The sequence below is a fragment of the Rhizoctonia solani genome, chromosome 4 (genome assembly GCF_016906535.1).
Source record: "Rhizoctonia solani chromosome 4, complete sequence".
NCBI classification, from domain to species: domain Eukaryota; kingdom Fungi; phylum Basidiomycota; class Agaricomycetes; order Cantharellales; family Ceratobasidiaceae; genus Rhizoctonia; species Rhizoctonia solani.
Window position 1 is genome coordinate 1,959,296 of NC_057373.1, and position 21,242 is coordinate 1,980,537.

At 50.6% G+C, this 21,242-nt stretch overlaps 8 protein-coding genes across 8 annotated transcripts; 4 read left to right on the forward strand and 4 right to left on the reverse strand.

The window, feature by feature from the left end:
• Positions 1-24: 24 nt before the first annotated feature.
• RhiXN_00639 (Serine/threonine-protein kinase) lies at positions 25-2,331 on the reverse strand (the record flags this gene model as incomplete). The annotated part of the gene is made up of 8 exons (XM_043320458.1): positions 25-218; positions 268-433; positions 489-1,391; positions 1,445-1,742; positions 1,798-1,842; positions 1,891-1,932; positions 1,992-2,058; positions 2,112-2,331. 8 exons carry the CDS (start codon positions 2,329-2,331, stop codon positions 25-27), a joined length of 1,935 nt encoding a protein of 644 aa, XP_043179470.1.
• Positions 2,332-3,160: 829 nt separating this feature from the next.
• On the reverse strand, positions 3,161-5,573 carry RhiXN_00640 (uncharacterized protein; the record flags this gene model as incomplete). Its single annotated transcript, XM_043320459.1, has 10 exons — positions 3,161-3,255; positions 3,308-3,467; positions 3,529-4,020; positions 4,070-4,371; positions 4,430-4,498; positions 4,556-4,812; positions 4,869-4,886; positions 4,936-5,033; positions 5,083-5,424; positions 5,550-5,573. 10 exons carry the CDS (start codon positions 5,571-5,573, stop codon positions 3,161-3,163), a joined length of 1,857 nt encoding a protein of 618 aa, XP_043179471.1.
• A 418-nt stretch (positions 5,574-5,991) lies between these two features.
• RhiXN_00641 (protein farnesyltransferase/geranylgeranyltransferase type-1 subunit alpha) lies at positions 5,992-7,284 on the forward strand (the record flags this gene model as incomplete). Its single annotated transcript, XM_043320460.1, has 6 exons — positions 5,992-5,994; positions 6,055-6,181; positions 6,236-6,350; positions 6,416-6,817; positions 6,870-7,173; positions 7,225-7,284. 6 exons carry the CDS (start codon positions 5,992-5,994, stop codon positions 7,282-7,284), a joined length of 1,011 nt encoding a protein of 336 aa, XP_043179472.1.
• A 745-nt stretch (positions 7,285-8,029) lies between these two features.
• On the forward strand, positions 8,030-12,761 carry RhiXN_00642 (major facilitator superfamily transporter; the record flags this gene model as incomplete). The annotated part of the gene is made up of 19 exons (XM_043320461.1): positions 8,030-8,585; positions 8,637-8,936; positions 8,994-9,736; positions 9,993-10,031; positions 10,080-10,230; positions 10,290-10,662; positions 10,726-10,789; positions 10,846-10,879; positions 10,941-10,997; positions 11,057-11,156; positions 11,221-11,324; positions 11,393-11,547; positions 11,595-11,860; positions 11,909-11,943; positions 11,994-12,118; positions 12,173-12,309; positions 12,359-12,435; positions 12,494-12,622; positions 12,676-12,761. 19 exons carry the CDS (start codon positions 8,030-8,032, stop codon positions 12,759-12,761), a joined length of 3,531 nt encoding a protein of 1,176 aa, XP_043179473.1.
• Positions 12,762-13,325: 564 nt separating this feature from the next.
• Positions 13,326-14,557, forward strand: RhiXN_00643 (major facilitator superfamily transporter; the record flags this gene model as incomplete). Its single annotated transcript, XM_043320462.1, has 7 exons — positions 13,326-13,549; positions 13,605-13,668; positions 13,718-13,751; positions 13,799-13,855; positions 13,920-14,019; positions 14,085-14,343; positions 14,396-14,557. 7 exons carry the CDS (start codon positions 13,326-13,328, stop codon positions 14,555-14,557), a joined length of 900 nt encoding a protein of 299 aa, XP_043179474.1.
• A 421-nt stretch (positions 14,558-14,978) lies between these two features.
• On the forward strand, positions 14,979-15,761 carry RhiXN_00644 (major facilitator superfamily transporter; the record flags this gene model as incomplete). The annotated part of the gene is made up of 4 exons (XM_043320463.1): positions 14,979-15,103; positions 15,165-15,241; positions 15,466-15,594; positions 15,646-15,761. 4 exons carry the CDS (start codon positions 14,979-14,981, stop codon positions 15,759-15,761), a joined length of 447 nt encoding a protein of 148 aa, XP_043179475.1.
• A 1,475-nt stretch (positions 15,762-17,236) lies between these two features.
• Positions 17,237-18,177, reverse strand: RhiXN_00645 (uncharacterized protein; the record flags this gene model as incomplete). The annotated part of the gene is made up of 2 exons (XM_043320464.1): positions 17,237-18,001; positions 18,037-18,177. The coding sequence occupies 2 exons, from the start codon at positions 18,175-18,177 to the stop codon at positions 17,237-17,239; spliced, it is 906 nt and encodes a 301-aa protein (XP_043179476.1).
• Positions 18,178-18,511: 334 nt separating this feature from the next.
• RhiXN_00646 (2-oxoglutarate dehydrogenase E2 component (dihydrolipoamide succinyltransferase)) lies at positions 18,512-20,278 on the reverse strand (the record flags this gene model as incomplete). The annotated part of the gene is made up of 10 exons (XM_043320465.1): positions 18,512-18,564; positions 18,635-18,760; positions 18,848-18,918; positions 18,982-19,034; positions 19,095-19,475; positions 19,551-19,689; positions 19,721-19,796; positions 19,850-19,970; positions 20,033-20,160; positions 20,227-20,278. The coding sequence occupies 10 exons, from the start codon at positions 20,276-20,278 to the stop codon at positions 18,512-18,514; spliced, it is 1,200 nt and encodes a 399-aa protein (XP_043179477.1).
• Between the last annotated feature and the right edge of the window lie 964 nt (positions 20,279-21,242).

Genomic DNA, 21,242 nt, shown 5'->3' on the forward strand with positions numbered 1-21,242 from the left:
AGACGTGGGCCAGCACGAATGAAATCACGACTTGAGCCATTCCAGATGTTGTGCGTCCTGCGCTGAGATTCGTGCCTTTGGCTCAATGCGTAAAAATGGGAGTAGGAAATCGGCCAGCCGCCCCGCGTGTTCCCGCTTGTAGTTGTACTTTTGAACAAATACATCAAGCAAGGGCCAGTGACTCATCTTGGATGCAGGCACGTTGCGCAGTGTAACACCTAACACATGGTGAGTCTTTGGGCGTACTTAAGATTGGATCAAACCCACCATCAGAGCGGAATATCTCTTTGCTATAATCACCCGATAGTGCGAACCTGGGGTCCATGGGTCCTAAAAGTTCGATCATCTGACAGATATGATCATCATCGCGGGACCATGCACCGACCCGTTCAGCAGGGTCGAATAACACGTCGGAAGTCAATAATTCGAAGAACTGATGCAACCCAGTCATAAATTAAAAGTGGAGTGGAGAAGGAAGATTAACTCACTATGCACCCTACACTCCACACGTCCGCAGTTGCGTCCCATTCAGCACCTAAAATGACTTCTGGACAACGGTACTGCCTAGTCTGGATGTTCTCGGTAAAATGCTTCCAGCAATAGGATGCGTTGCCAAGATCACCAATCTTGACTTCAATCATGTCCTTGTCGCCCTTGGAGCTAATACTAGACTTGGGCCGGGTCAACGGAGCCTCCAACTTGGGCGCAGTTTGGGACAGCAGCGAAGGACCCTTGCACGGTGGGGTACAAGGTTTGGCAACCACATCGCGTGGCTTGGCGGATCCCACGACGTCTTCTGAAATATCGGTTGCTTGTGCCTCTCCCATTAGTGGCGAACGCTCCGGTAAACCTTGGACCGACGCCTCAGATGAGGCAGTCACTGTGACACCATTTCCATCAGATTGGCACACAATAGTTACCGGGGACACCTTGTTCGCGGCGGGCAGACACTTTTGACTTCTGGTAGAGCCAAACGTGATTCCCTTGCCGGTACTCATGAAGGAAGTCGGGGCCGTACTAAGGGCCTCGGCAAGAGTAGATGAGGATGATGCAGAAGTAGAGGCAGAGGCAGAGCCAGGCTCAGGTTGAGGAGGTATCGTGGAAATAGCCAATGTGGACATCTTCCGAACAAGTCCATCCGGTTGCCCAGACCGCGTCCGGGGCAAGGAAACCGAAGTAGGAAGTGGCTGAGAGCCAAATATCCAGACCTGCTTTGTCCCAGCAAGGTCAGCACCGTATCTTGGGGTCGCCACGCCGCCGCGCACACAACCGGGAGGGATGCCGACCATACGAGACAATGAGCGGGGGGATGTAGCAAGTTCGGCCTGGACAATAGCTTCAATGTCGTGTTTGCTGCCCAAAGAAATCATGATATTCTCGGGTTTAAGATCCTATCGTAATCGATGTGAGCAGATACCCGACACCAAAATTTGATTACACTCACGGTGTGAATAATCCCGCAACGCTCGTGTAAAAATGCGAGGCCGGCTAATACCTGTGTTGCTATTTGCCGAACGAGATGTTCGGGTACTCCTTTGCGATGGGCGCGGATGAGGGTGAGGAGGCTGGCACCCAGAGGCTCAAAGACCATGCAGACATGGACTGGAGAGGGACCCGAGTCGCTCTCGGCCTTGTGATCAAATGTGTCGAGGAATTGTACAACGTTCTCATGCCCAGGATCCTTATAGACCGAGTTGATGAAGCGGAGGATCCCGACCTCGTCACGGGCAGCTGTTGTGTAGCTGATGGAGAGATGGAGAGTCAGACACGTTATCCCCGCAATGACTGACTACTTACGTCTTGGCTGACTTGACTACCTTGATTGCAACATGGCGATTGCTCCTATATGATATACTCAGCCTAGCTCTTATCCAGTGCCATTTGACTTACGTTCTGTCTTTGGCAAGCCAGACGGTGCTGAAATGTCCCCAGCTGCACTCATCTGGTCAGCAACTGTGCGCTACACACACATGCCCTTGAGTTACACGCACCCCAGCTTCCGTACAATAAGATAGCGTCCTTCCTTGAATGTATCACCGATGTGAACAGGGAGATAACCTAATCGATATCAACACACAATGAAAATATAATATAAACAAAGATGGACAGACCTCCATCAGCATAATCCAGCAAGTCCTCTTCCTTGTCAAGTTCCCGCATGTCCATTTCTCTGGTCGGAGCACTCTGTATTCCAGACGAGGACGAAGCATAGCTCGAGGCTGGTACTGGTATAGGCACCGCTCGTGCGTTGGAATACACTAGCGTACCATCTCTGCGCCTTATGAACGGCAAACTTAAATTCGCAGTCTTTCCACGAACGGCGAGCGACATATGGGTGTGGTTGACGGGGGGAAACAACAGCAGGGCCCTTAGACGCCCCACCTTTAAGAACGGGACTCCGGTCACCATATGTCCGGCTCTCTTCCCCACACTCCACATGAAACTAGATCGAGATGTTCAACCCGGCCATTCGATTCTGGTATATCTGCCCCTGTCATCCCGGCTCTCTCGTAACTCACTAGAATTCGACTAGTTAACCGCATATACTGTAGTTGACACACACACTACTGTCCTATACCAACCCACCCTGTGCCCCCTCTCCCCTCGCTCCATTTCATTCACCTCCCGTCACCCCCCTTGGCTGTATTGATCCTGTTCAGTCGAGCTCTGCAGAGAGCTATGCATACCCCTAGTCTCTCCAATCGAAAGACAACGTGCCCAGCTCACATCTGCCTCGTGGTCCCCGCCTTATCTCGGCCGCTCGAACCCTAGGGTCTCGTTCGCCGCCTCGGCGCAAAATAACATAAAAGTCCGCCATTCCTTCGTCGCCTAGCCTTTCCACATGACCCGCCGCGTTCAGCCAGTGTATCGCTTAGGAATAATTAATTTAGTAATGGAACAAGGTAAATAGGGGTCTCGGTTATCTAGGCGCCGTTGTCATTGCCGATTTTGAGATCGACGTCCATGTGATTTCCAGTTGGCGGCGTAATTCGAGGCCTAGGACAAATGTTTATAAATCAATGTAACCCAAGATTCAAGACCAGAACCATAAACAAATCAAAAGTACAAGGATGTGGATAGATAATAGAATTATTACACTCTGGGAGTGAACAATAGGGTTATGTTTAGAGGTTGAACCAATAAACCCAGTCGATGTGCGCTACGACGCCCAAGTGTGCGGTGCCTGTGCTGGAGCAGCTTGGTATGGCCCTGCGTTGCGTGCCCGAAACTCTCTGGTTCCTTGCGCCTGTCGGACTGCGGTCATCGTGAGTTGCACGATCATCTACCCTAATGCTCGACAGCTTACCTACTGGGCGACATACTGTAGCCAATTGAACCGTAGCATGATCCAATATGTCCAACAACCTCTCCACATAACCTACATCAAAGTTGTCGGGCCCCCCTAATTTCTGCGTATAGGTATCGCGCATGCTGATGAGGAAGTTGGCTGCCGTCATCCAAGAAAACTACAAACACCATATCGACGTCAGCTTGGACAGTATGCGTTCATACACACAAACTACTTACTCCAACCATAGCATCCAGCATCCGCATTTCGTCCTCGGACGGCTTCGAGGTCTGGATCAATTGCACAATATGATCTGCAGCACTCCAAGCCTGAGTCTGCCTCTGCGTATCCCGCCACGCTACGGGCGTGATATTATACATAACCACCCGTGCACACAAGGCCAGGGACCAGGCGATAAACATGTACAAAAAGTTCCGTCGTTCTTCAGTGATTTCAGTCCCCTTTGGGCGTGCTTCGGCTGATATCGGAATCGGTCTGAGCGTACCAATGAAGGATTCCAGGCACTGAGACAAGTTGAACCATTGTTGGGAAAATTCATCGTCTAATCCGGGGTGAGCGGCCTTTCCAACGGTACCTAGGCGCGCTGCACGATGAAGAAGCAAAGCACCTTTGATCCGAGCTACGAGAGGGCTGTCGTTTTGGGCCGAGACATAGCGGGGGTTAAATATGTCTCCATAAGAACTCGTTGGCTCTTGCGCGCGAGCGGATACCTTATGCGGTGTCAGTGCCTAGCCGACACGACCAGGATGACGAACTTACCGACATGTACTCATGCAATGACAAGGGATAGACTGTCTCTATTTTCGTTCCGGGGTCCGAGTCTGACGCGGTAAACTGACAGGGGTAACCAGTCGAGACTGACCCACCCGTATCAACAAGGAGCAAGTTCCAAAAGCAATGAATTCTTTCTCCATGTTCGATAGCAGTTCGTGCTCGAGAGTGATCCAATATCGAGGGGAGGGGTCTGAGCTGCGGTCGATATGCACTAGGTTCTTCCAACAGATTGTCACTCCTATTCCGCCAGTCTGAGGAGGTGATTTTGTGGAGATTGCAGAGTCGAGCTGATTAAAGTAAGAAATGTGAGTGGCTTGATAACGGAGTATGCGGGGTTGTACGTACCGAGGGAGACAGCGCCAGCAAGGGCTGCATGTCCCTCGAGGAGACTGCCCGTCCAATACAAGTAACACGCTGTTTTGTCGTGTTAATCCGTATGGTGACTCCCCTATCCAAATCCACAATACGTACATAATAGGTGTCCTGCTTGTATTTGCTGTATAACTTTGCGTGATTTGACCCCGGTCAAACTGAGCTGAAGCGATCTGCGGGTACGTTCGACAAAGAACTGAGCTCGGTTCCCATCACGCATAGTTTGGTCGTAGTAGCACGCCATAAGGGCGATCGCGTTTAGTAATGCCTCGTGAGGTTGATTATTGGGGTCAGGATCTTCGAGCGATTCACGGAAACTTGGGATGTCAATCTCGAATGCACATTGTAGGCGATAACTATGTTTGAAGGCGTCAGTCGGCTGGTATTGTGGCGGAACAGTATTTGGACGTACGGCATAATGATCTGAAGGCTAGGTGAATTATTAGAGGCGTATGTCAAGTTGTGTACTGGAGACCTACTTGTGTAATGTTTGTTCGATAGTTAGGGGTTGCTCCAACTGATTGTATACGAGAGCTCCATTGGGTGAAGGGGCCATTTCTCCCCATCCTGCGCCTTCCTACAATAGCTTAGATGGGGTAACGATCCTGTTGTTTAGGCTTACTCACATGAAGTATAGGCGATTGGAATTCGCTTAACCCGGGAATTCCAGACATCTGCTGATATGTTGGGCTAAGTGACATTTGCGGGATAACCGGGGCCAAGAACATAGGTTTCTGGTCTGGGGTTAACGTGTTGAACTGGTTGGCAAAACTGTTGATAGAGTGTGCGTCGGAGAGGGCAGGGGAACTCGCCCAAGACGACAAGGGCACAGCAGCAGGAGATAGAGATTGCTGCGGGTTCGACGGATGAAGAGGTTTCTGATCGCTACCGCCTTCGAGTTCGTGAATGCGTTTCCTCAACTCGCTGATTTCATCGCGCAGCAGGGTGATTTTACTTTTCTTGATCTCCTGTGCAAGAGAATAAAATGTTAGTAGGAGCGAAATGAATCTAGATCGAAATGCTTGCCTCATCGTATGTACATTCTGCACGAGACTTGACACAGCGACCACAGGAGGGTCTGGCGCCGTCGCACCTCTGCGACCATGAGGGTCAACATGGTCGATTTTGCGGGAATTTCAACATACCACTTTTCGCTGGCGGCAAATATGACAACCAGTACCTCTATGTAAGGCACGGCCAGAATCCTTGGTTGGACTATATCGGTCCGCCATTAGATGCACGGCGCTCGGTCTTGTTGCGCAGACCGACGATATGACGACTGGAGCTATATAGTCTCAAATAAGCTGATTTTCGAGACCCGTATGCAATGCGAGGTACCTCCAGCGGTCAGCGTAGGTGTAGCCGCAGCAGAGAGTCAAGATAAATGTATTTTTCGAAAGCACACGGCGGAATCAAAGCCGAGTTGATTGAGAGTCCGGTGAGTTTTCTGGGGCGCTCTGTCCGGGGTCCACACGGGTTCGTCCCATCACCTCCGAACGAGCGCTACTCCCTCACTACTGTACCCACCCTACCACATGGTTGGACTTCGTTATATTTCCTCTTGGTATTACCGGTCTCACTAAACTGCGAGTTTTTAGGCTACTTCTGTGTTCGATGCTGCGAAATTGCCCTATTCTGTCCGTCAGGATTGGTCCGATCTGACACCCATCCCACAACATGAACCAGGGTTTGCCCCGCTGTGTCCTATCATGTATAGCAACGAATGTGAGCTTGCTGCTCAATTTAGAAATATTTCCATATATGTCTGAATTCTATCAGATCGTGATGCCATGGACTACTTTCGCGCGCTCGTACAAGCCGGCGAGCATTCAAAGCGTGGCCTGGAGCTTACTGAACACCTGATAAATCTTAACCCGGCTCATTATTCTGTGTGGTATGTGAACACTCTATTATTTTCGATACTAGACTGGCGGAAAATCTAACCGTGGTGTGATATAGGCAATACCGTTGGGAGACCTTGCTCGAGCTTAATTCGCCACTTGAAGAGGAACTGGAATGGTCAGACGAGGTTGTACGGAGATTTATCAAGAACTATCAAGGATGGCACCATCGCCGACTTTTGATCACTAAACTACGCAATCCGAAAAGTGAACTTTCCTTCATCAGCGCAGCACTTAAACAAGACTCTAAGAACTATCATACTTGGGCCTACCGACAGTGGCTACTTGCTGAATTCAATCTTCCCGAACTATGGGCGGGCGAGTTGGGATACGTTGAAGAACTCTTAGATGAAGACTTTCGTAATAACTCAGCGTGGCATCATCGATATTTCCTGGTTTTCGGAAGTGGCGTTAGGCAGGGCGAAGAGGATCGCGAAGCCATCATCCGACGTGAACTCACGTATGTCTTGGTACCAGTGCATATCGATATATTCACTTATTGTAATCCCAAGATTCACGAAACAGAAGATTGCTATTGCTCCAAATAATCCTTCAGCGTGGAACTATCTACGTGGTGTTCTCGAGCATGGGCGCCTGCCGTTCTCTAACGAGAGACTATTCGTGGAACTGTATGTCGTATCAAAGGAACCTAGTGATCCACTTGTTCCTCGGTCTACGCTTTCCGAAGCTGCAGATGATGTAGTGGACCTGGATAACCCTGGGCCGTCAGCACAGGCCGAATTACCCGTGCCTCTAGCGATAGAATTCTTAGGAGACATTGCTGAGGAAGAGGGCGACAAGGAAAAGGCCATTGGTGTAGGTATCTACACCCAATATCTCGATAAAATAACCTAATCCTTCCGGCAGCTTTTCAAGTCCCTGGCTACTAAATATGACATCACCCGGAAAAGGCGAGTGATTCAATAGCAGTTATATGCGCTTGAAATTGACTAAATTTCCTCCGCAGGTACTGGGAATTTCGAGTTAAGGAGCTCACAACATGACACTGCGCAAGCTTTGAGAGTTAGCTGATGTCCCTGTTCGCCGATTCATGTTCACCTACGTTGTGAATACAAACAAAACCGGGTGTTTTAGATCGGACGATGACCGAGCAAGACGCCCACGCCATATATGTTGTGGCTATTTTCAGCCATGGCCCAATGGGAGGGTTGAGAGGGCCATCTGGGTAATATATTAGATAGCCGCCAAAATTCACAGAAACAATGAGAGCTGACAGGGCATTGATCGCTATTGTTAAGGCCCATCATAGATTCCATGCCACGGTCAGCCAGGTGTAGGGTGTATGGCTGGGGCATACGTCTGGATCTGAATATCAGGCAGGCAACTCGCAGTCATACCGAATCAAACCTATACCATCGATAGAAGACATGGGTGCTAGGAAATAGTTCTATGGTGTGTGGGGGCTATATAACTACGGCACACTGCCTCATGAACAGTATCTGCTGCCCAACTGTGCCCTTCGGCGGCAGTAATTTATGCCGGACCCGGGGTAACACACCCCGAGCTTTGTCATTCCCGCGGATCAGGCGTTTACTTCTGGCTCAACCGAGGCCTCGTCCACGGCTTTGGTTGGGGCGCAGCTTTTCTCACCAGGTCTCATCTTACAACAGCTTGTCGCTGATAATCTTGTCATTGTGTTGATTTACAAGGCATGTCGCAGAGACATTCGCAAAGTCCGCATTCGTCTCCTCCAAGTTCGCCGCCAAGCAGCCCAACCTCGGCTTCATCTCAGGAACGTTTAATACTGGTTCCAGATGACCAGTTTGAAAGCGATGCCCTGCTGGGACTGTGGCCAGACGATGAAGAGGCGCCTGTTACGCCAACTACAGCCAATATCGAGCGAACTAGCTCTGCTGCATCCAATGCACCGGCTTTACCACCGCGTCTGATTATACCACTTTTGATATCCCCATGCCTCAAACTCGGTACAACATATATACCTCGTGCGGTAGACCTTGCAGGGCCTGTTCCAGCTCTTGTCGGACTCGCTGGAATGGCGCTTTTAAGCGCTTTTACGAGCCAAGTATGGGTGCTTCTGGGCCGATATGTCTCGCGCTGGACGATCGAGGAAATTGTCGCCGAAGCAATCATTCGCAACCCTGGAAGGCGGGGTAGCCCCAAGGACAAGTGGAAACGGCGAGTTCGCAAGGGAATTAGGGGCCTAGTGTGCTTGACCGCGTTGTTGCTTTGTGCAATGTACTTACATGGTGAGCTTCTTTCTATTTCAGGCTTTCAACGGAGCTAATCCATCTCCGCAGAATCAGCACACTTGTTGCAAGCCGCTCTCCCATTCGAGACCAATCACGCGACCCAGGCTGGAACAACAGTTATTTTCGCGGCCTTCCTTGTTCCCCTTGTGGCTGCATCTTCGCTTGGTGAACGCAAGATCCTGTGGTCTAATTTCCTGTCGATCGTTCTTCAATTCGTAATTGCTATCGTTGGTGTCGCTCATTACTTCCATTCTCAAGATGAATCTAAACACGGGCATGCTGGGACAAAGCGCGCTCTCCCTAAATTTACGCGTTCGCATACAGAAGTAGGCACATGGGAGACCATTTGTGAGTTTACTTAAATTTTAATGGCGAATCAGAATCAGCACTGATCGGCTTCTTTAGCAATTTTATCATTCGCCTTTGCGAACCAATTACTTGCATTACCCCTGTACACCGCCTTAGCCACCAATTTTGCTGCCAAGCCCACGTTCGCACCGCGACCTCGTACCAGGCGTATGATAACATCCTTCCCGATGCTTCTTTTAGTCTCGACAATTATCTCGGTCGCTCTCACTGTCCCGTTAATCCTTGCGCCACTCACTAAACATGCCGCACCTCCCGATCCGGCCGCTATTCCAACTGTTCCGTTCCGCCCACCACTGCGCGAAACTGTGTCTCGTAAGCTCGAGGCCGCTATCCCTACAATTCAAGTCTTTGCACTATTGCTAGCTATCCCCCCGTTGTTTGCCGGAGTAATTGTACCCCGAATTCGTCAGCGTGCCTATCGCTGGATCCTTTTCTTTTCATCCGTCCTGTTGGCGGCTGTTATCCCTGGACGTAGGGCCGGTTTGTCCGGTCTTGCAATGACTTTGTCGCTCCTTACGTGCTATGTTTTTCCTGCATTACTACACGCGATCTTCCACGGTCTCAGGAGACCCCGCTCCATCTTGTTTACCCACTCAAATGTTCCTGCCATTACGTCCTCGGAGCCAGGCAATAGTCAAGATCCTGAGATACTCTTACAACACAAGGAGCGTTCCTTGCAGCGGCGTCGCCTCGCGCGCCGCGTGTTGTGGGATATTGGAGTATGGGCCGTCTTGGGCCCCGTAGGGCTCGCTGCGACTGTCTGGACCGCTGGGCGGACCGTTAGTGTGTGGTGAAGTATTGTTTATCGGACACTGTTGTCGATCTGTTTTTTTTTTAAAAATCTAGGTAATGTCCTCCCTCAAGGGCGGACTGACAGTTTTATGTATTCGTATGTCAATGCGTTTGTGTAACATCGCGGGCTAATTACATGTATGGGTATTCCGAATGTCTTCAATTGCTGTCTTCTTATCCATCTGAGCTTCGTCTGATCTTTCTACGTAAGAGAATTAGGTTTGACTAATGGAACGAGGATAGGATTTCACCTACCGAGCAAGTACCTATCAGATCGCGCCTGTGAGTATTCTTTCTTCACGTTCCGCAATGAAAGGATGTCCAACTCAGGACGGGCGAGTGCCTGATCCTGGGATCACTCTTCCTTCTGGCATTTGCATCCAATACCTTCGAAAGTTTTTAGAATCTTTGCGAAAGGACGAATCCAATCAGACCCCGCCCCTATACCCGCAAGTCGGATCGGAATTTGACCTGGCTCCCAGTACATAACTAGTTTATCCCCGCACCCTCGTCTTCGTTTTCTCTCGTCTGTCTACGCAGCGGACGTGAGGAGGCGGTCTCTGTTTCTTGGATCCATACTACTGCTTTCCTCCGTTCCCAGGTACATTTCAGCTCTCGTTTCAGACCAACTGGGTTTCCGAGCTGCCATGAGCGTCACACACGCTGCCTATCTGCCCGAGGAGGAACCTTTAAATTTTGATACGGAGTCTCTTCCGGAGGCGCGAGACCGGGATGAATTGAGTAGCTGTCCGTCGACCGTGGTTGCTTCACCTGCTGCGAGCATCAAGCTCGACGCAAGTCCTCCTGCTAAAGATATCGTAACGCCCCTCCCAATGGGTAGATTTGCTATTCTACTCATGCTCAACGCGGTTTTCCCGCTTTCCTTCGAGGTGATCTACCCGTTTGTGAATGCGTAAGTTTGCACCATACTTGTTGTCGGTCCGGGATCTGAAAACTTTCCTTTTTTGATCACCAGGATGATCGTCGAGATAGGTGTGACTAACGACCCTGAGCGCGTTGGATTTTACTCTGGTCTCGTGGTATGTCTGGCCTCTGTAAACACTCGGAGAGATTGCTAAGAGATAGAACTTTACAGGAGTCTATTTTCTCATTGATGGGGTTCATTATGAGTGAGCGCCAGCTTTATTATCCGGTCAAACCTTCAACTAACAAACTCATTGCATATACTAGTTCTTCCATGCGGGTACCTTTCGGACCGATTTGGACGTAAACCAGTGATCCTTTTAGGTAGGGGCGACCGAGGTTTGACTGATATTTGATTCTCTAACTTAGAGTATAATACGCAGGATTCGCCGGTTTGGCCGTATCTATGACTTCGTTTGGGCTAAGCAAAACCTTGGCCGGAATGATTGCTAGTAGATGTATTGGCGGAGGATTGGGAGCTAGGTGAGCTATATGCGCTAATAGCGCGCGGTGTTTTCGCCTCCACTCACATTTATGCCTCTGATAGCTGGGCTGCGATTAAAGTCATGACTGGAGAAATGACGGACCGGAGCAATCAAGATCTCGCATTCTCTCTCCTCCAAATGACATATCGTCTAGGACAGATTGCTGGTCAGCTGGAGCAGTCCCTTGGGTTACATGCGGTGCTTGTTATGCTAAATACAACTCCACTTTGTTAGGTCTTCCGCTCGGTGGGCTTCTTGCGCACCCGGAGCAACGATTCTCATGGTTCCGTACGGCGTTCTGGGCCGAATACCCCTATTTATTGCCGTGCCTTGTGGGCTCTGCATTTGCAATCTTTTCAGTTATCCCTGGGTTTATTTATATCGAAGAGGTGAGGATACTGCGGGCCGTCTAAAATCAAAGCTGAATTGGGCGTAGACTCTTCCATCGAAGCGGAGGCAACGTAAAAAGATTAACAAGAGGGCCACATCCTACGGCTCGACTGACTCGTCAGTTAGTACGACTTCAACTTTGGTAGATTCACGAGAGCAATCTGTGTGTGCACAAGAGCCCATTGACATCGAGGGCGTTGAGAAAGTAGTCAAGCCTCAACCATCATGGCGTTCGGTCATGACTCCGGCAATATGGTCCCTGCTCTTTAACAATGCCCTGATGTGCTTCGCCTCTGAAATGGTTTTCTCGATGTGAGTAATTGTGTGTTCTGCTTGGTCTGTATCTTATTCTATTTAAAGCTTTCCTCTCTTTGCATATACACCAATCGCTTCAGGTAACCAAACGCCTATTGTACATTTCGAAATTTACTAACATTACCTTCAGGTGGATTGGGTATGTCCGAGGCGAAAATAGGATCGGAGATGGCGGTTCGCAGTATCGTCCAAGTTACCCTCATGCTAGGCTATAGCAAGTTGATTCGCAAAATAGGCAAGCTTCGTATTTACCAAGTGCGCTATACCTTCTACAAAGTGTAATACATGTCTAACTCATTGCCCTGACAGCTTGCAATGGTGGCTTGGATAATTACAATCCTGTGCTTCCCGGTCCTGAACTGGGCTGTACGCGCCCACTCGCTTGGAGCGGAGAGCATGCTATTCGAGGGTTGTCTATTCGCGTTCTATGTTATTTGGAGTATTGGGTATGGCATCTATCGTGAAATGTTGGCCAATATACTCACATATTCTTAGCGGCTTCTGCTGGGTTGCCTCTGCCTCGCTGGTTAACGATGTCGCTCCATCCGCTGAGGCTTTGAGCTTGACTACCGGTACGTACCCGACATGCGAGCTCATAAAACTATGATCTGACTATATCTCCATGCATAGGTATTTCTCAAATGACCCTCGTATTCCCGCAAGCAGTATCTCCAGCCCTGGGAAATTCTTTGTTTGCTGCTTCAGTTCACCAGGACATTCTGGGAGGCCATCTCGTTTGGATTGTGATGTTAGCTATGAGTACGTCTGACTGAATACGGTGTTTTTTATCCGACTGATCCTAGTTACCACAGCTACCTTTGGCTGGGCTCATTCGCTCACCCTGACTACCTCCACTCATGACTGGCGCGAAAATCTTAATGATGATGACGACGAGTAATTATGACTGACAAAACACTGAACAAACTCGGCGGGCAAAACACAATTCGGTTTTGATTTCGATTCCGATTCGGTTCCTACATCACGCATTGTAATTTATACTTTTCAGCAATCAATCCAGCGCCTTGTACGAGGGCGGTTACTTGACCACTTGCCGTTTGATAAAGATGCATGAGTAAAGGATGCCGATTATTCGGCCCAAATAAACACCGTACTGCGAATTTGATTCTCACAAGAGTAGCTCGAAGGCCCAGAAGTCCAGATATGTGAAGCTTAAAGGCTCGTGATTCGGCCGAAGTTTTTCGGATAGCTTTGATTACTGCCAAGTAAACTTGGTTTTGATTCGACCCCGCATTTTGCACCACTCGCAAGTTTGGGAAGCGACCACATGGTGCAATGGATCAAGCTCAGTCAGCAAAAGAGAAAAGATTTGACCCATGAATGTTAATCGACAATACGGATCGCACCTCGGAGATGACTCGGCAGCGAGGTAATGATGACTATAGAACCCCACTGGAAGAACTCACGCATCCGGACCTGGTTTTTCTCTCTCTCCGACCATATTATGCCTGGAGGACCCGTCGCCGCTCAACTCGATGAACAACCTCTGATCGTAGAGCATGACACAAGGGAGGATGGGAATCAGCCTGTCCTCCCCGGCGATGGGACATCAACTCCTGTTAGCAAGCCCGAAAGGACGCCTTTACCATGGAAGCCGCTGATTGTGTTGACGGCTCTGAACGCGGTGTGCCCGCTGGCATTCGAGCTGGTGTATCCATTTGTCAACTCGTAAGTTTGCCCCAGCGTCTATATACAAATTTGCGAGATACTCATCATGGTGTAGCATGATTGTCGAAATTGGGGTAACAGATGATCCAGAGCGTGTCGGTTTTTACTCGGGTCTTATTGTAGGTGGTCCATTTTCTAAAATGACCCAACTAATTATCTATTTTGTAGGAATCGGTATTTTCGGTCATGAGCCTCATTATGAGTGAGTGAATCCATTCAACGTGTCTTTCGGATGCTGATATTTCGCAGTCATACCCTGTGGATATGTTTCAGACCATGTTGGACGCAAACCAGTAGTGTTATTGGGTGAGCGTCCAACCTCAGCACTTCTGTTCAAAAACTTTACAGCTAACTAATATATGCTATGCAGGCCTTGGAGGTCTTAGCATATCGATTATGAGCTTTGGCCTAAGCAAATCTCTAGCCGGAATGATTATGAGCAGATGCATTGGTGGGGCCCTCGGAGCAAGGTATGCCTCTTTCTCCTTCACACGTGCACACCATCGTTCGTTATGGTCCTAATATACTATGGCAGTTGGGCGGCCATCAAAGTCATGGTCGGTGAAATGACAGACCGAAGCAACCAAGATACCGCATTCTCGATGATGAACGTATCCTATCGGCTCGGCCAAATCATCGGTTTACCACTTGGCGGTCTGCTCGCGCATCCCGAGCGACGATGGAAAGCATTCCAAACACCGTTCTGGAACGAGTACCCGTTTCTTCTTCCGTGTTTGGTCGGGGCGGGTTTCTCCCTGATCTCGGTGCTCTTTGGTATTTTGTTTATTGAAGAAGTGAGTCCTGAACAAGTACGAAATGACTTGGATTTAAATTAATTTGGGGCAGACGCTTCCATCCAAAGTCAAATCCCGACGCAAAGTCAAGCGATCGCCGTACAGCAGCGGTTCATCCACTCTGCCGACAAAACAAACCACTCCGCTCCTCGTCAACGAAACCGAACTCGAGACAACCGGGCGAGTAAAAAACCGACATGGCGTACAGTCATGACCCCCTCGATCCTTTCGCTCGTCATCAACAATGCGTGCATGTGCGTCGCGTCGGAAATGCTGTTCTCTGTGTAGGCGACATTTATTTATTTTGAGTACACGCATCTGATGAACGGGTGATCAGGTACCCACTTTTTGCGTTTACACCTATTGCTTCAGGTGAGTGATCCCTTGGCACCCTAGTCGTTCATCAATCACGTCAAAATTCAACTCTTGGGTTCCAGGCGGGTTGGGAATGTCCGAAGGCCAAATAGGGACACAGATGTCGATTCGAGCAGTCGTGCATATATTCATGATGGTCGTCTATTCCAAAGTCAATCGTGCGCTGGGCACGGTCCGATTGTACAAAGTGGGCCCCCCCCCCCCGTGAATTTTGCGCCGTTTGATAATGAAATGATTTCATGATTGTTAACAAGGTAACCATGGCGTTTTGGTCTCTCGTCGTTCTCGGATTCCCGTTCCTCCATTGGGTGGCGAGCTTGACAGGAATCAAGAGCATCGTATTCAATACCGCGCAGTTTATCTTCTTCTTAGCCTGGAGTGTCTGGTACGTCAAGAGTCTCGAGGCTGTGTACTATTGTATATGCTGACAGAGATTTGGTATACAGCGGCTTCGCGTGGGTGTGCATGGGCACGATGGTCAACGATGCGTCTCCATCGGCGGAAGCACTCAGCTTAATCAACGGTACGTTTCTCTCTAATCTATCTCGTCCCTGGGGCGGAGAAACCTTGTTGGTTTCCCGATTAGACTACGTCCGGTCCTCCCCCCCCTCCTCTTCCTCATTTCACCCGCCCCCTCGCCCCCCACTCATCGCCAAAGGCTGTATCCAGCCCAACCGGCGTTAATTACCCAATTACCCACTTGCCCAATTACTGAATTACCGAATTGGCCACCCCTGTCTGTCTTAGGCATATCCCAAATTAGCATTGTGCTTCCACAGGCCATCTCCCCAGCCCTGGCCAACTCGCTCTTTGCGGTCTCGGTAGACAAGCACCTGTTGGGAGGGAACCTCGTCTGGGTTCTCTTGTTTGTGTTTAGTGAGTTTCAGCCTTTTTGGCTGTTGTATTGTTATATGTCGGTTGGAAAAGGATCGGTGCTGATCAAAGCGGACTGGATAGCCTGCCTGGCGTTTTTGCATTCACTTACGTTGAGGGAACATGAAGATGATTGGCGCACAAAGCAACAAGACGAGCACGATGATTGAAAGGGATGATGATCATGCGTTTGCAAATGGCTCTTCCCCTCATGACCTGGCAGTGTATCGGGAAAGTGTACCCGCATGGACTACCCTTTGTAGAGAGCATAGAACGTTTGGAATTTGCACAGATCGTACATGTACAACGTGGGTTGGAGCCAGGAAGGGGGGTGTAAAAATGAATGACAGCCTGTGCTGGCATCTTGGATAGAAGCTGGATTTGCACATGTTCTCAATTGAACTCTCGAGTGTCACTATCACGCAACAAGACGTTTGAAGGTCATTAACACAAATGTTTTCATTGCGTACACACTACAATAAGAAACTCTGCTGCTCCTACGCATTCAACGCAGACCCAGTTCAATCAATTAACCAACAAAACCGCAACGAAACCCAATTAATCTCGTCTATAATGAATAAAGCGTGCGAGTCCAGACTCCACGGTCCTGTGCTCCCTATTCGAAACCAATGCCGATTCCCAATAATGATAATGGTGGTACACCAAACGAACGTCAGGAAGCATAAGGGAATAGCACGATTCGAGCAGGAGGCATAAGAAACGCGAAGCAGTGACGATGCGAGAGAGTGTGTTGACGTGCGGTGTAGATAAAAATGCGAGCGAGGTTGCGAAATGCGATGGTTCTGGTATACGGGACGATGCGAGGGTGCCGGGAGTCGGAAGGTGATGGTGGTGTCGGAGGTCCGGTGGGGGGTATCCGGGGTGTGTGGGATAGACAAGGTAGGGAGATAGAGGAAAAGGGAGTGGAGTGGGAGCGGGGAGGGACACACAAGGTGTGACAGGAAATAAAGAACGTGCAGAGAATAAAAAAGATGAAGGCTTGTACATATGGCAAAAGCAGGGCAGGAGGACACGTTGCAGTGACGTAAGATCATGCACCGGACCGCCGCAAAATGGCATATACTGAGAAAAAGACTATAGAAAGAGTGTTCGCTTCGACCCGAACCCAAACCGGAACATGAGAGCATGCTGATTGAGAGCGAGACAGATGTGGTGAGAATACAATGATGCAAAAACGAGCACGAGATAAGAGACAATAAGTAAATAGACAGAGAAGAACACCAAGGGCCAGGGGAGGCATAGGCGAGGGGGCCGATCGGCGGCAAGAGGGCCATTTTCTATAATTTCACAACCGATGGCGAGGGGAGAAACGAGTCCATATAGAGCATAAGGTCGGAGGTCGGAGGGTACCCAGAGGAGTTGGAAGGAAAAGGTAGCCCAAAAAGGAAGTCGGCGAACTCGGTCGGAGTAGTTTGAGGGTTGCGCCGAGGGGAGGGGGAGAGAGGGTGATGAAAGATTGATGTAACAGTAAAAACGATCCAGCCGGTTGTAGTAAAGTACTTTAACACTATTAATCGATAAGTTAGGGCCACGGGCGAAACAAGTCCTACACACCTAGTTTAAAAGAAACTAGATCAAGTCAGAACAGGGAGAAAAAAAAGAAGAAAAAAAGTCCAAGCACACCTTAAAACCCAGTCAAGAACGAAGGTGCGGGGAGCATGGTGGGATCAGGGCCATTTTGGAACCTGCCGCCAGCGTAGACCTTGTCGCCACCGCGGTTGCGGAAGAGAACAGGCATGTCCTGAGGCTCGTCCTCGGGCTCGTCGAGGGAGAGATTGAAGAGGGCCTCGGAGGGGGAGCGTGCGTGGACAGGACGAATGGGGAAGCCGCTGGCCAGAGGAGCCGTGAGCGGGCCCTTGGAGGGCTCACGCACACGGCGGGGCGAAGGGGAGGGAGGGGTGTCCTTTTGCTGCTCTTCACGCCCATTGCCCGTCAGAGTCCGGCGCATGCGAGCAGGAATGGATTGGGACATGGGCGGGGTAGCCAGAGGGGCCGAGCGGGACAGACCCGTCGGGTGGGAGGCAGAACTCGAGAGCTGCGGAACCGGGACCGGTGCAGACCCCGCGGTGCTTACGGCGGCACAAAGGGCCGGAGTGGACTTGGTAAAACCGCGGCGGTGCTTAGCCAAGCGGCCAGATGGCTTTTGCAGCTGGGGAGCAGGAGTAGGGTCAGACTCGGGCGAGGGAGTCTGGCGAGCACGCGACGGATTGCGGCGCTTGGGGGCAGCAGGAGACCCATTTGGAGATTGTTTTTCGGCATTCTGGCGTCTGCCACGGGGCTTGGACGGCGTCTCGTGCTCTTCGTCCGACGAAGGCCTCGAGCGTGGTTTGCGCGATTTTTCAGACTTGGGTGTCGCCGAGGGAGCCGCGGGGACTGCACTCGCCGTCGCCTTGCGTTGTCGCGGGCTTGGCGCTGGGCGTTCACAGGCTTCGAGAGTGTGATGATCCCCGGTGTGCGTGTCTTGGCCGGCGTAAGCAGTGCCGCGGGAGGTGCTGCAGAGTGACGGCTCTGCTGGAACGTCGGGTGGAAGCCTACGGGAAGGGTTTGGATCGCAACGGCTGACATGCTGGTCGATAGAGGATAGTCGATACGGATATTCAAGAGTATAGGGAAGTGGTAAAGGGAGGAGCCACTGGGGCAAATGCGAACGGGGGTGCGAGGAGTGTCGGTTGAGGCGGGAAGGAACAAGCGGGCAAATGAACAACTCGCTTCACTTTGCCCTTGTTTGGCCCTCACTTCCGTGGAGCGGCCCTGTTCGGGGACCCTGGCAAGATCGACATCTCATCCCCCGGACACCACTCCCATTCTCAGAACACACCAGAACACACGGCACCATTCGGCAAACACTGCATTACAACTCCAATTACATTTTCCGTACCCCTCCTATCATGCCCCACTCTCATGGTGCCAGAAGCATCTTGCGCGGATCCTCGATGTACTCCTTTACTCGCACTGCAACGCCAGATCAGTCAGCACTCCAATCCGTCCCCCGCTCCATCCACCCCCCCCTGCTCCAACTCACCCAGGAACGTAACAGCCTCTCGTCCATCCAGCAACCGATGGTCGTAGGTCAACGCAACAACCATAATGGGTCGAATTTCAATTTTCCCGTCCACAACCACAGGCCGATCCTTGATCGCATGCATTCCTGGGCCAGACCGCTCCGTCAGTTTCTTTTCTCGCGTGGCCAGCCCTCCCACCCCACATCACCGCGCTGCATACACGACCCACTTACCCAACACGGCCGCTTGAGGAAGGTTAATAATCGGAGTCCCAAACAGGCTCCCAAACACACCGCCGTTCGAACTGAGTTGAGAGGTCACCCGGTTACACAATGACGTCTCCATTAGGATTGGCATTCGCACTCACATTGTGAACGTTCCTCCGGCCATATCCTCGAGCGTCAGCTTGTTGTCCCGCGCCTGCCCATCCATACCAGGTCAGTACCCTGCCCATCTACTCCAGGCACCAGCACAACACACCTTCTTGCCCAATGCGGAAATCTCACGTTCAATCTCGACAAAGTTCATTGTCTCGGCGTTGCGAACCACAGGTGTGACTAGGCCCTTGGGAGTCGCGACCGCAACGCTCAGATCGACATAGTCCCGATACACAATATACTCATCCTCGATGCTCGCATTCGCTACCGGAATTTCCCGTAGCGCGAGACAGCATGCCTTGGCAAACGCACTCATAAACCCAAGCTTCACGCCTTGCTTGTCTAGCACTTCATCCTTGTACTTCTTCCTCATCTCCATCAGCGAACCCATGTCGATTTCGTTGAATGTCGTCAGCGACGCGGCCGCATTCTGAGATTGTTTCAGACGCTCGGCGATCCGCAGGCGCATGCGGTTCATCTTGACCTAGTTTTTTGTTCCGCATGGGTTAGAGATAAATGCTCGTTCGCTTGCCAATCCCAACTCTCGTCTCGTACGCACCCTGGTCTCGCCGCGCGATCCGGCCACAGGCTTCGGTGTCTCATACTCTTTCTTGTCCTCCTTCTTTTCTTTCTTCTCCTTCTTGTCCTCTTTCTTTTCACTCTTTTCCTCCTTCTTGCTCTCCTTGACCTCTTCTTTTCTCTTTAGGCGGGGCAGGCGCAGGTTCGGACTCTTCCTTGGGAGCAGGCTTGGACTCTTCAGCTGCCGGCTCGGGCTTCTTTTCCTCCTTTGGGGCCTGCGACGATGCTGCTCAAGCCATTTAGCACTATACTACACCTACCCAAATAAATCCTACTCACATGCACCCCCTTCACCCGGCTCGATCCGAAACATATCTGCACCAACAGTCACCGTATCTTCCTCATTGAACAGCAGCTCGACAATCTTCCCAGACATCGGTGCATTCACCGTCACATCGATCTACCACAAACATGAGACAAATGCGGATCAGGGGCCCGCAACCCTTTTAATCACGCACGCACCTTGTCAGTTTCGATCGTCGCAACTTCGTCATCCTGGTTGACCGTGTCCCCAACCTGTTTACTCCATTGCTTGAGTGTACCCTCGGTAATCGATTCAGCCATTTGTGGAACTTTGATGGTTTCGGGAGCTACGAAATTGTGATACCCAATGCATTGTTAATTCCTAGTAATCTACGTTTGAATGTAAAACTTACCAAGAAGCCTCACGCCCGTATGGAACATCTGCGCACGACGCAGCGCAGCCATACTCCTACATGCCCACAGCCATGCACGTTGAGAGATCCCATCACAATCCTAGGTTTAGGCACACAAGCACACTCACGCCCTGGACGAAACGGCCACCCCCATCCTCCTCGAAGCGAGCAAACCCAACTGCCGAGCAGCAATCATTTTTCTTCTCAGTAAGAACAAAACAGGTTCCGAGACAGGACAAGGCAAAAGTGTGAGATTGTCGCACGGATTGAGACGGTGACGCGCGCGAAGGGATTGGCCAAGCACGTGCAAATTTAAATTTGCCACACTTTTTTTTGGTCTTTCTCTCTCTTCCTCTCCCAGGCGAGAGTCGGGTAGTTTTTCTTGGGCTGTCTTGTGACTGGTTCGTCGGATAATGTTCCTGTATGCGCCGAAGTCGGGACTTGGGTTGCGGATATATTCAGTAGTAGCGATCTGGCGTGCCCCTTATCCAAATGCGCATATGTATAGGGCTCAGGTAATACATGAGTTCCCCCGCTTGGATCTCTAGTCCCCCCCCCTTCTTCGTCCATTCTCACATACTGCCACACTAAGCGCCGAATTCTCTCAGAAAGGGACCGCTTGAGAAGATTGGACATGCGGCACGAGGGCCTACAGTTGGCGTGAGCCCAGCAACTTTACTCCCCACCGGTCCTATTCGGCCGCCGGATCCTGCGAGGATGTAACACCTCTTGCGTTCGGTGTTGGCCCCTTGTTTAATTGTCTAAGCCACCGGTTGAACATGATGGGCTGATGTTTCTTTGGTTTCGTGGATTGAATCCGAGTTGTCCGTGTTTGGATAGTTGGGGAGGCGGAGTTTCTTTTGAGTAATGGAGTATCCATGTGTTCCTGAGTTTTTGGAATGTGCACTACCATATGTTCTAATGAGTGACCGAGAGGATGAACAGAAATACGATGCGTATCGTTTTGCTATATTGCTACAACTTGGATAGCCAGGAGTCGAATGGCTGCCCTGCGG